General features: G+C 38.3%; 1 protein-coding gene across 4 annotated transcripts in view; it reads right to left on the bottom strand.

Moving 5' to 3' along the window:
- Positions 1-207: 207 nt before the first annotated feature.
- The window catches only part of LOC131439537 (sorting nexin lst-4), a 31,348-nt gene continuing 17,707 nt past the window's right edge, over positions 208-13,848 (bottom strand). For 3 of the 4 annotated variants that reach the window (XM_058610669.1, XM_058610670.1, XM_058610672.1), the window contains exon 2: positions 208-8,023. In XM_058610669.1, coding sequence (XP_058466652.1) covers positions 6,325-8,023 — 1,699 coding nt within the window. In that variant the 3' untranslated portion in view covers positions 208-6,324. Of the gene's footprint in view, positions 8,024-8,098; positions 11,263-13,848 lie in introns of those variants that run through there. The other variant, XM_058610671.1, reaches the window with a different exon arrangement.

Below are 13,848 nucleotides of genomic sequence, written 5' to 3'. Positions count from 1 at the left end.
CGTAACTTACCCTCGTCGTGTCGGAAGCCGTTATTGATCCCTTATTTCATTTCACCGAAGTCGAAAAACGTACCAGCTATGAATGATGTTTTGAATTTAGATGTTATTATTCATATAAATACCTCTTCGATATTGATAGCAAACCACATTTGAGTAAACCAAGTTAGCAATGGAGAATTTTCGAAATAAATCACAAGAATACATTGGTTACAATGAGTTATAGACTTATTATTGTGCTCACACATTTCCTCCCTTTGTCAACCGAGTCTACCAGTATCTGCAATTTTAGTCTCAGTTAAGCCTAAAACAAATACTAGTTTTATACTTTAAAACGTTCTCTTAGCAAATATAAACAGCTACAATTTTATCTGTACTTAATTTGGTTAGTTCCATTATTGTTTCCAATAACTGCTAGTAAAGTGGCATGTTTCGGCCAAATGCAGACCAGAGTTTATTTCCCTTATAATTAACTACTTTCTTTGTTTCACTTGCCAGCTGCTTCCGACATTGCAGCGAAAATGTGCATATAGACTTTCCATAAACCACGTGTTTTCCACTTTCATTGCGTGTATTGTAAATATTTCTGAAATGACACTTTTATAGCGTGCAGCTGCTAGAATGATTTACACGTTGAACGGTTTTTCTGTATTCTGTATAAAAATATATGCTATATTTTTTAAAATATTTATGTATAATAGGCTCTCTTCTTGTTGGCTCCTGGTGTGTAACTATCGCAATATTTATTAATACAATCAAAGTACTCAATGCATACCAAAAGCCAAATGAACCATATGGTTATAAAGACTATACTCAAAAAACTAGCTAGCCCCACAGGTGAATCATGGAACAGTTGCGAATCGACAATTCGACCGTGTCCCGTGTGTTGAAATAGTTCAACGGGACCCAGATGATCTCATGACGAGCTGGTAGTGGAACAAAAGCGAAAAAATGCAACCCTACGAACGCTGAGAAGATAAGGGTTTCTTCAGGCACAATCCGTGCCTTTTGGTTCAGGAGAAAGCCAAAAGGTTCAATTCGCCCGTTTTGTTCATCAAACAGACAATAAAGCGAGCCGTATGTTTAATGTAACGAAGGGTCTAACCGAAACTATAAACAGGATATTATGGTCAAATCCCACACCAGGAAGGTGTACAGCGAGTTGTTGAATCCAAAATGTATTTATTTATTTCTCTCTAATACATCCGTCAATAAAAGGTCGTAATGAATATAATGTAGTCAAGTTATAAAATAGTTGATCATAAAACATTCTGCACAAATTTATGTGTAAGTACGCCGAAATAGGAGAGTTGTTCAACAGTACCAAATGTGAAGGATGGCTTTTATCGTATCAAAGAACGTTCACTGGCAACTCTTCAACGATTGAATCAGTGCCATCAAAGAGAAACGGAAATCATCGCAACAACAAAAAACTGGCATGGCTCATTTAACATAGAATCGACACTAGTGCGAGAGCGAATTTCTCTCGATGACATTTCTGAGAATCAAAGGTTAGCACGCTGCTGTGGGGATCCTCTATGAAGCAACAAACGGTCGCTTATTCTCGTTTCGCGATAGGGATGGTACTCGGAAGGCAAAGTATCGATACCTAGGGTATCGGGATACCGAAATTTTGGGTATCGATACAAGGTATCAAAAGGCAATAAAGTATCGATACCTGTAAGTATCAATTGATACTTGCGCAGCAATCATTTCCGAATAAAATAGAATTTTCGACTGTGGCGTTATTTTATGATGTACAGAAAGGTTTTTCCATAAATTTGTTATGCCAACAGAATACGCATATTTCTTGACACATATATTGCACTTCGCCTTTCGCGACTCTTGGCCCACGTTAAAGAATTTCCACATTATGTGCGTGTTTTGTTGATGGTTTTCTCTCATCGCACTCTCTTTCAGTGCACTTGTGGGACGAAGCGAGATTGTCGAGACCGAATTTCAACAACGGCTAGTCCACGTCATACCAATCCATGCACGAGCCTGGGACTTCGTCGAAGCCAAAAAATAAAGTTCTACTGGGGACTGATATAGCGTGATGCCTTTCACGCAGCCCACCTGGGTTCGATTCCCAGTGCTTTTTTGTGAGTGACGATGAAACACCGAGCACTCCTATCGTGCATATTCCACCGTTCACTCTTTCGTCGGCCAACTCATTGGCGTGCATACTCTTACTGAAGGTATTCCCCATAGATAGTCACACTTCTGCTCCCACTCGTACTCTCATACCGTGTTTGGTTTTGATCCAATGCCTAATATGCAATCTGATCAAGCTCGAAGCATGTTTTATACAGCAGTTTCAGAAATATTTAAACTATTCACTTGAATTTCATACACAAAAGTAACAGGAGCGCAGTACTTGGCTAGAGCGAACACAAACAAGCGTTCAAACCCGCCCGGTGGCAAGAATAGAGCGTTCTTTAAATTTTTCGCAAAAAGGTGTCAATATTGCATTAGATTAATGCACCCACGCACTACTAGATCATCTGGAATAAAATTTATTCCTTTCTTTCGTAATTGGCAATTTTTTAAGATGGAAGTTTTCAACGGTACCATATGCCCATGTCAGATTCAGCACAAGTTATGCATTAGGACTTTTTTTAGCATGTATTACTATCATACAGAAGAAAACATTACTTGATGAACATTAGGAAAGGTCTCAAGAGCAAATTACAGTTGTTCTCTTTGTTTACTTTCTCTTTCAATTATTACGGCCGATTCCAGTAATTCCCAATCAATTCTACAATGCATATCGAAAGTTGATAATTTTTGTCATTATCATATGTGAAGTGGTAATTGGGGAATGCTCTATGCATCCCCACATGGTAGCGGTCTTTTATATATTTTCGAAGGATCAGCCATACTCGTGCGGCTATCATGATGCTACTATACACTTCGATTTACTAAAATGAAAACTAACCTGTGCACCACACTGCTAACGTACTGAAGGAGTGCTTCCTCTTTGAGTGAGTACGGACATGATCTGAAATAGAGCGAGCTGACTCGGAGCAGTAACCAACTAGCAGTAAGTGTTTACTCCTACTGACTCTCACTCATCGTACCCAAGAAAAACATCTCTCATGTTTAAAATGCACCTTTTTTGAGTGACTCATAAGCGTGCGCGGAGGAGTGCGAGTAAGATAGAGTACATCTAGCACTCGCTCGAGAATGTGCTTCATGCACTGGGTTCTCGCTCTATTAGCAGCACTGGGAATTGACTTGCATTTAACCTTTGTATAAGTTGTGTCTATGAAAATGTCTGTGAATGCTCCACACAAGGGTTTTGAAATATTGCAACCTAGTATGAGAATCATCAAGTTGAATCATCGATTCGATTTTTTGCGATAATTGTCAGCTTGCGATTCTCTCTTGGGAAATTCCACACAGCAACGATCATTATCAGACTGTAAATATTTTTAAGGGCGTGAAATACTCAGAGTATGAAGTGGAGCGAAGAAATATAGCAAAATTCTCTCAAGGTTCATGCATTGAGAGACTCGAGTTCTTGTAGCATCTTCTACCGGATTGAAAATGTTGTATACAATATACATAGCAATATAGCAGCTTCTGTCAAATTTTCGGCAATCACCAACACTGCCAAATGTTCTGATGCATGCTGTTATCGGTTCATAGAACTGGTTAAACGTAGTAATCGTTGTGATGCACGAATATCAAGACTTGATAAAGGCTCCGGAGAACCCAGTGGCGTTTTTTTTTCACTAAACCAACGATGGGGGCGGCAAATCTCTTATTTTGCTCCGGGCGCCAAATTTCCTCAATACGCCACTGGGAGAACCAATATCGCCGTTTAATATTTTCGCAACAATAATTAATTGCTGAATTTTTCCGTTCCAGTGTGTCCAGACCAATTAGACGGCAGCGATCGGGTTACGGTGGAAGATCTAGCGGATTTTACCAGGGAAGGTTTCTAAGAGCGAGTCGAAATAATCTTTTCTGCACGCATTCAATTCGTAAACTCCAAGCTTGCTGATATGGACTCTAATCTATACCAGCATTTTCAAGTAGAACGATGCAAACTAAAATTGAGTTTGGAATCCAACATAACACCAATGTCATTAACACGAACAACTCTTTGAAGCGTTTGTCCGTCAAATTTATAGTCTAAATGTAATGGATTCAATATTCGGAGAAATGTTATGACCTGACATTTTGCTATGCTGACGGCAAATCCAGTTTCTTCAACAACAGGGAACGAATTCATCCAGAAGCTTTTGAAGACGCAATAGAGCGTACCTCAAGATAAAGTTTCAAATCGTCAGTGTAAACTAATTTGCAGCCACTACCGAGCAGCAAAATAGCGTCATTGAAAAACAGCGAGAACATAAGTGGACCTATATTGCTGCTTTGTAGTACATCTAATATGTTCGAGCACAAGGATGACATACAGGAATCAAGCTTTACTCGTAAGACTCCACCACTCCACCACAGGTAAGAGCGTAGCTTGCCAATGAGCTTTTGTGTTGCGCCCAGACGCGATATCTTGCATAAATGAATTCGGTGATCAATTCGGTCGAACGCCGCTTTTAGATCAGTATATACGGCATCAATTTGTACTTTTTCCTCCAAACGCGAAATACAGGTCGAGGAGAAATTCAGAAAAAAATACATGATCAACTGAGATGTTATATTTTGTAGAAGAGAACAATTCATTACTCACTATTATTTCGAAGAGCTTAGAAGCAGCAGACAAATTTGTTATACCACTGTAGTTCATTACATTGTTACGATCACCGCTGTTGTACACGGGAAACATATAAGACTGCTTCCAAATCATCGGGAAGATTCCTCCCTCAAATGATTTGTTGAATATTATGCAGAAAGGAACGGCTAAAACAGTTGCACAATGGCTGTAGACTGCTACTAGTGTAAGACCTGGCCCGGTCGAGAATGAACGTTTGAATTTCGTTACCGCTGCACCAACCATTTCAGAAGTAATGCATCGTAATGGACGACGAGACGTACTTTGAACTCGGCAAGTCCCATCAGGATGTTCCGAAGAAGTTCCGGAAGATGAAGGTTGTATAATTTGCCAAGAAATACTTGGAGTGAGAGTGACAAACTCAACAAGCCATACATAACGACCGACTTCAGAAGTGCCTTCCCACGGTCCAACATCTGTTTTGTGCCGTTACACGCAACCGGTGATCCAGTGGTGCAAAGCCAACGTCGTCAGAGCTTCAACAAACATCTTCCGGGAAAATACTAGGGAAGGTCTTAAAAAACGACAAGGATTTGAAGAACGAGATGATGAAAGTGTGGAAGAAAAATGGCTCAAGTGTTGCACAGAATTTGATGACTAGTGTTAAGTCGAAGGTACGGAAATTTACCCTAGGAGAGGAGGTTGAATAAACCAACTTAGAAAAACAAAACTAATATGTGTTTATTTGTTCCCTGAGACATAAAATGAATTTTTGTTGCATTTTCTTCGAGTACAGTCCTAACGTTTAAAAAAAGAAATAATTGCGAATTTTCATATAGAAATATGAAAATTTTAATTCATAATTACAAGGGTTGCAATAGTTTTCCAACCGGAGTTGTGTTTGCTGTCGTGATGCCTTATTATTGTTCCGGAGTATAATTAGTACAAATTAGTGAACGTGTTTACAAATTTCTATTTCATAGAAACTAAGTATTTTTTGATGAAAAAATTCTCTTTTTCAAATTAATTCTATTTCTGAGTAAATAATTTCACGATGATAAATGATTGTTTCAAATATAGCAAATCATTTGACAATTTACACTCTAATTTAAAAAAATGTGTCAGGGCAATTGAGATGTTCGAGTTTATGTTTAGTAAGCAATTGGACCTTACCAATACATCAGCGAATGCCGGAATTGAATGTATGCCAAATGTTTATTTATTAAGTCACAGCTTATTGTTTTACGCCATTGCAATATTGTTGGCAAGATACATGATATTAGAAAGCCCTTGGAATATTTTTCAACAAATGGAAAAGGCACTTATTGTTGAACTCCGAAACAACTGACAAGCATATATTGATACAGTCTCTTTTACTTGTTTATTGCAGTAAGATCACAAAAGTACTATCGATACGTCAACCACCGTACAGCCGGATCAAAATACTGGTAAACTTACCTTAGAATCCAAATGAACCAATTACAATAAAACTTCTCGAAGCTTGCTTTTCTGTTTGTTCACAAACATTACATGATTTATAGGGGGAAAATAAAGCTTTTCTTTTGATTTAAAAGATAAAAAGTAACCATATGGAAGCGCAGCAAGTAGAAAACCATAACTAACTAGTGATAGAAATGATCTTGTCAAGCTCAAAAGTGCGACTGTGCCTGTTCTAATCGATGCACAATATTTTTGTAGAATTCAATCTGTCCACCGATGAAGTTTCGAATTGTTTCCTTTAGATGAGTATCACGCTCCTGTCGGAAGTGCGCCATTTCCGCCAGCATCGCATAGGACATCACGTCCACTCGTCGATTCACCTCCGCCAACTGACTGTTCTCCATCTTCTGTTCGGATGTTAGCTTCTCGCAATCTTTTCGTTTCTGAACTGCATTTTTGTACTCGTTTAGCGAATCGGGGAAACTGTTCAGCAGACCACGATAAATGTGTAGCCGATCGGAGAACGGAATGAAATCGTGCTTTGGTTGATCGGCGAACATCTGCCCGATACTGATAAAAATTCCCGCCGCTTTTCCTACCGAGTTGGATAAACTAACCTGAGTAACCTGTCGTCGTTCATCGATGTCCAATGAGCGTGCTAATTCCGAAAGACCCTCGCCAATCCGTTGATAATCTTGTTTCCATTGGGTCTGGAACTTTTTTGTTTCATCGGTGCATATTTGGGCTAACGTTTTCACTGCTATGTTCATCTGCGGCACGAAAAGAACACATGAATCAACCTGTGGCTCTACTTGAGAGTGAAGAAGGGTTTTATCAGGTGGAAAAATAGCAGCACAAAATGTGGTTCCCACCAATGGATCTTTCTCGGCGGTTCGTTTACCAACTTTCCACTTTTTCTCATCGGTGCAGGTTAGAAAGTGCATCCAAACTGCACAGGTGGAAAGTACGGGATGCCGACACATCCAGTCCACGAATTCCTGCAGTTGGACTCGACGGTGCTCCACAAACTCTTCGTCATACCTACCAGAGATCTGTTTATCTGGTAGTGGTGGGATTGGTATGAGACAAAACTTTTCCACCAACCTTTCGTGAAGCCAATCAAAATGTTTATAACGACGGGATACCGCAATGTTGTTAAACGAAGGCGTCAACTGATAAGCGATAAAACTTTTAAGGCCATTAAACTTTTTCTCTTTCTTTGGCGAATCAACCGTAACTGTGTAGCCGTCCCGTATTGGTTTCCAAATAATGCCACTATCCGACTGCAAAATCTGCACACGATCACTTTCAGAAACTGCAGGAACGCTCAGCCCCATCAAGTATGTATCTCCACTCTTGAAAATTTTCGTAGACGAAGTTGTTCTTCTAGTTCCACCTACGACCGTTGAGGCAAGAGACACCGAATCTCCATCGTTGCTTCCCGCAGGTAGGGCAGGTAAGTTGGCATTCGCGTAATAATTACTGCTTTGGAAATTACCATTCTGATACTGGTTATTATTTGCTCCACCTGCATGACCACCACTGGATGGTCCAATCTCCGAATAAGTGTCGTTATCGTCGTCCCAGTCGTCTTCCCAATCGTCCTGCTGCTCTCCCCAATCATCCGCTGCTTGATCGTATCTGGCTCCCTGCTGTGGCTGCTGCTGTTGCTTCGCCGTTGGCGTAATCAGAGGTGGTGGTGGCATCTTTGGTGGTCCAGCATTGTTTGGCAACGCTTCCACGTACGCTGCCGGAAATAGTCCCCGCTGTCCGCGAGAATTAGTTCCTTCCCACCAACCCTCTCCCACCTCCGTGCTGGTCACTGTCAGAATTTCACCAACAGTAATGGAAATCTCGGCTGAATTGGGCTCTCCAGCAAAATCGTACAATACCTGAACTCGAGACATTCTGAAAAGAAATCAAATATAGAGAACATTTAAAAAAGACATTTTTTTTACAGCGCACCATATATATAGATGATACCTTCATTTGAAATTATATGCATAACTTTGTGATGAAGATACGAAGTTTTGAGCGTAGTATGACAAGATCAAATGAGACTGAAAAGGAATGAAGAAAAATGAACACAACCGGGCTGACACATTTGCTACCATGTAAATAGCCGATATAGAAACAATCAAATTGTGGGTGTGCAAACAACAGATAAGGATGAACAAGTGTCAAATTTTATCAGTTCACTTGGCTTTAGGTTTGCATCGAATGAGTTAACTACCCGCTAGAAAAAAGGTGTCAAATCTCTATTGGTGATGGAATCGCCTTGACCTGAAGTGATAGAAATATGCATGAGTAGGGAAGAGACCGATCGATACATTCGTGATAAAATGCTGGCCCTCATCCAAACTCGATCCGATTACAGACTTAGAACGCTTCATAGACACAACTTTCAGCAAACTGGAAACTGTGTAAAGGTGACTTCAAGAGTTGCGTCTACAAACTGACCTACTAACTAAGAATAGCTTCAACCCTTTTTTACCCTAACAATTCCATCCAATTTGAACCGAATGGGGCGAACATGCTAAATTTACTCTCCCATTCATGCCGCGGTGCTTCAACCCCACCGACATTATCGTCAATTACTTCGCATGGTCCTGTCTCTGACCAGCGATTCCAGTTAACTAGGAACGAGATTCGGCTGGTCAGTTTTGATGAACTGTGTTCTCTAAGCCATAACAGAATACAATGACTGTAGGTGATGCGTTTACCAAATGTAAGCCACTATAACTAATTAATCTTTCGGTTGGATGGAATCGGACACGCCATAAAATGTAGCGATGCTATTGATAGGGAGTTTTGATGAACTGTTACTGTCCATCACGACACGAGAATAGTGTGAGGAGTTTCGAATAAATTCATTTAGGGGACATTGCTTTCACAGACAAACCAACAAATGTAAAGTTAAGTCCGATAAGCAGCTGTGCTGAGGTGCCCGCTCATTTTTTTTCAGATTTTTTCAATTGATTTATATGACGCGAATCAGTGTGATAAAGCAGCAGAGCGAGTGTATCATTTGAAATATTTACAAAATATAAACAAGAGGGTGTTTGTGTTAAAGTACTGTTTTAGGGTACGTTTGCCTTTCTTTATAGAAAGAATATAGAAATACTGGAAAACCGACTTTTGATCAGAAACCACGGAGACCCCTAGTATTATATACCCATCGACTCAGCTTGACGAGATCAGAGACTGAATACCATTTTTACGAATTTGAACACTATTTTCGGTGCTTCCGGAATCAGAAATCGAAAACCAGGATAACCGGAGTTCATTTGATAGGTCGTCTACTAACAATGACCAACGATTAGGATAGTTATGAACCCAGGTAAGAAAAAAAAATTGTTTCGCCCCATTAAATGATATAAAATTTTGACCACACTCTTCACTCTATAATTCCGGTACCGAAAGTCTTATGCGAAAGAAATTCTAAAGTTTTGTATGGGACCATAAGACCTAAATTTGTGAAAATTTGTCACGATTTATCTGAGGATAGTTAGTAAGTAATCGGAAAATCATTTTTTTACACTAGTCACCCTGTAATGCCAAAACCGGAAGTCGGGTGAATTTGAAATTCTGAAATTTTTTATGGCATCCTAAAATCTTCTATTTGATTTTATCTTCGAGAAAAGACTTCGAAGAATCAATTCATAGACATTCTTCTATTCTTTCGGTCGCACTTATCGTAAAATAACTAAGATTTTCCTCAACCGCAGTACCGTGTTTTACCACAATCACACACCAGTAGCAGACATTCGTAACCGCACCGTGATTCTGGTTGAAAAATTTGAAAAATCCTGGTCATGTGTTCACGGTGCTGATGGACTCGGTTGTGTTTTCAAACCCAAGCTTTGGTGTTGGTTTTCGTTTTCTTTATAGAGTATATGAAATTAATCAAATCGCACTGTGTGTATCGTTCGTAAAGTTGTGTTGTGTTTTCTTCTTCCGTACCAGTACGTACAAGTTTTGTATCATCAGTTCAGATGACGGTTCGAAAGTTTTGACACACCCTGTAATTGTAGAACCGGATGTCGAATCAGGATGAAATTTTTCAGTAGCTTTGGAGACAATGAGAGCTTAATTTCAAATCAAGATCTGTTAAAATCTGTTTAAGCATCGCTGATAAATCGAAGTGAGTTCTACTTTTGGAGTTTTTCTTGAGTACTTTCGGTGATTCCGGAACAGGAAACGGAAGACCAGCAGTGCCGCAATATGTTTATATACCAACAATTAATCAGTCAGTTTTATGGGATTTGTATCTGTTTTTGACAAACTTTTGTGAAAAAGCGCTCATTAAATTGAACATTTTCCATCAAGATAAAATGTTCTAGAAAGAAGTCCTTTCCTTTGAATCTTAGTTTATGGAAATCGGTAAAACCGTTTCCGAGAAAATTGAGTGCACATTTTTTCCTTCATTTTCACATATTACCCTATAACTCTGGAACCGGAAATCGGATCAAAATGAAATTCAATAGCAAGCTATGGGATCGTAAGACCTTTCATTTGAATCTAAGTTTGTGACAATCGGTTCAGCCATCACGTTTAAAGATGAGTACAAGAACCAAGAACCCTTTAAATTATCTTATACATTTTATGATTTTTTTTGTGAATATCAAGACTTCTCACTCAAATCACTAAATAGAAAATATTCACTATTACTAGTGCATATAAGAAAAGCATTAAGCCTTTTTCTAGTCATCTAGGGTTTTGGTTATACGTAACCGATTTCTTCTGAGCGTACATGACTGTTTTTATTATTTTTTGGTATGCATATGATAACTAAATAAGGAACAACAATCCCTAAAATGGATGCTTGCCACTCTGGAAAACCAACAACAATCTATGCCTGCAATTTCAAAGCATTTTGTAACTTTCTTCGTTCCTTCCGGAAGTGAAAGTGAAAATCTCAGTACGGCAGTAAAATTATAAACACCGCGGCACAGTGAACCTAACACAATATCGTCATTACCATGGCTTCGGCCATAGTACAATAAATTGTCATACGGACATACGATGCTTAAATTAGAGTAATTTGCTTGCAAACAAGTCTGTTCAATGAACGATACCCTCAGATGAATTGGCAAGGAAACCTTCTACAATTGATCTGATTATTGCAGATCAATGTAACATTTGTAGTGAACTGACTTTGATTCAGATCATCTACCAATAACATTCAGGGTTTCAAATAAAGCAATGATTATTTCAATTAATTTTATATTATATATCTTAGACTAGAATACAGATCTTATATCGAAAGCAATGTAAACCCTGAAATTTTATTAAAAATTTTCCCGATGTTTTACCTTGAGATTTTGCCATACATTTTGCAAATGTGTTGAATACTTATTCTAAAACTTGATAAAAATCCAACAGAAGCATCCAAATTATCCTTATTTTTTAAAAATTTCTTTGTGCTGTTATGGTAACAACTAAGAAAGCTCTGATGTTTCCAGATTGATTTCAAACTGCTGTTAAAAAACATTAAAAAAGGGTTTAGCGAGATATGGGGTGTTGGCCCAATTTCCAATGGAATGTTCAACATAGAACCTGTATGGAACAATAAATTGTTTAACCACTTTTACTGAGCATCTTGCTTGAACGCAAAATTGGGTATTGTCTCCTACTATTCACATGGTGAAAAAAATCATGATCATAACAACTGTTACTCATATTTGAAATATATCCCGGTTTTTTATCAAAATTCCCGACTTTTTCCCGGTTTTCCCGGTCAATAGCCACCCTGAATAAAGCACGACAGTTCCACACAAATATCGATGGATGTAATGTTGTGCATTTTTTCAATTTATAAAACATCTCCGTGATTTCTTAGTACGAAAGTGTTTACATAAATGTAATCAATTAAATCATTTTTCAATATATAGCTTACTCGTCGTATTCAATCGAAAAATACAAATATACTTGCACGTAAAAAAGAACATTACATTATCCACATTATCCCCCTCGAGTCCAGTTCTACTTATCTTGGTTTGCGCTTTCAGTTTTCATCAAATATTCATACGAAAATCGCTGATCAAATATTGCATTATTTAAACTATTTGAAATTTTGGTTCCTACATAATCAGTTCGGACAATCCCAAGGGTTTTTGAATAATGTTTACATCGCATTTAATTTAAAAGTGTCTATTTTTCGCAATTTTGTCGTTTTCTTAAAGATTTGTTTTCCTAACCTTCCGTGTTCCTCTACATCTATTCCCTCCTAGTAACAATTTATCGAAAAAAAAATTCAAGCCAACTGAACATTTCATACGATGATTTCTTAGAATATATACACACTTATATTTTATTGCTGAATTTCGGTAAAGAAATACCGAGATTTGCTCAGCCGTTTTCAGCAATCGGCTCGGAAAAATGTATAATTACTGAGCATTTTGACAATTCTAAAATTGTTAACTGTCAATTATTGCCGAGCTTGTCAGCAATAGTTTTGCAATTAACTCGGCAAAAGCGATCAACATTGAATCATGAACTGCCGAGAAATCACTACTCGAACGTAAAAAGGATTTTTTAAATTATTGTATGAAGTAAAGTTCACAATAGATTTGTAGGTTGGGGAATAAGGAGTATTTCATTGATGTTTATTTTAATTCAGAGCACAAAAAAAATCGAGAGACATTAGATGACAAATGTCTCGCCGAATTCCAGTTAAACTAACACACTGTTGAAAATTTCGGCAAATGGTTTTGCTGACTTCGGTATATTTGTTTTTACTGACAAGGTCAGCATAATAGTATACATTTTTTTTTTGTAAAAACAACGCGCTTCACCGAGATATCACAATATTATTTTAACGAATTCCTGAATAGAACATGTGAATTACTGAACAATCAGTAACATGTCGGCATTGGTTCTATAACATTTCCCCGAAAACCATTCTCCAGAACATAAAAACCCGAAGCTTTTTCCCCAGAAATTCATTGCCCAGAAAGTACTCATCTCCAGAAATACAAACTCTAGAAAGAAAGAAAATCCAGAAAAAAATCCCAGAATGTACCAAAGTCCAGAAAACCATACACTCGAAGGCATTAGTCGCTAAAACAGTATTATTGGTATAATATCGTTTGGCATGATGGTTATTTGGTATAATAGTTATTTGGCATAACAGATAAACATGCTGCTTAATAGAATTTGTTCTAATTTACTGCGATTTTGAAAGGTCTAATGCGGCTACGCCTCATCGTTTTTAATAACCTGCTGTCCGACCTCGCTGCCGCTCGTTCGGACTTAACTGAGGGATAGCTCCTAGCTTTGGGTAATCCGGGCAAACGCACGCAACTAGACAGAGGTGATTTCTGCGGGGGCGCTGCCCCCCCGCAGTGGCCGGCGCTTCCGACGGCGGGTCGCCGGCGCACTCGCGGCCTTCGGCCGTCTCGACCTGAATCATCTATGACGAAGAGAATATTGTGTAAGCATTGAATAAAATAATTATATAAAATGGTAGTGTGCTATTTACTACCCTTTATCACTAGACCGAATTAACGACGAAAGGTTAGCTTGCTACTATAATCTATATGCAGAAACAAATACGCAATTTAAAGAAGCTATGTTTGAATTTAAATAAATATAGCTAAATGATTTCATACCCGTTATATAATTTGATTATTTTTTATCAAACTCGTTATTTTCAGAACCCTCTTTTTCAGACTAACAAAGCTTGAAATAAGTATAGTTGCCTTGGAAATTACAGTTAATGAGTATTCAAG

Source organism: Malaya genurostris, chromosome 3 (genome assembly GCF_030247185.1).
Source record: "Malaya genurostris strain Urasoe2022 chromosome 3, Malgen_1.1, whole genome shotgun sequence".
NCBI classification, from domain to species: Eukaryota; Metazoa; Arthropoda; class Insecta; order Diptera; family Culicidae; genus Malaya; species Malaya genurostris.
This window is presented reverse-complemented; position numbering and strand designations above follow the sequence as displayed.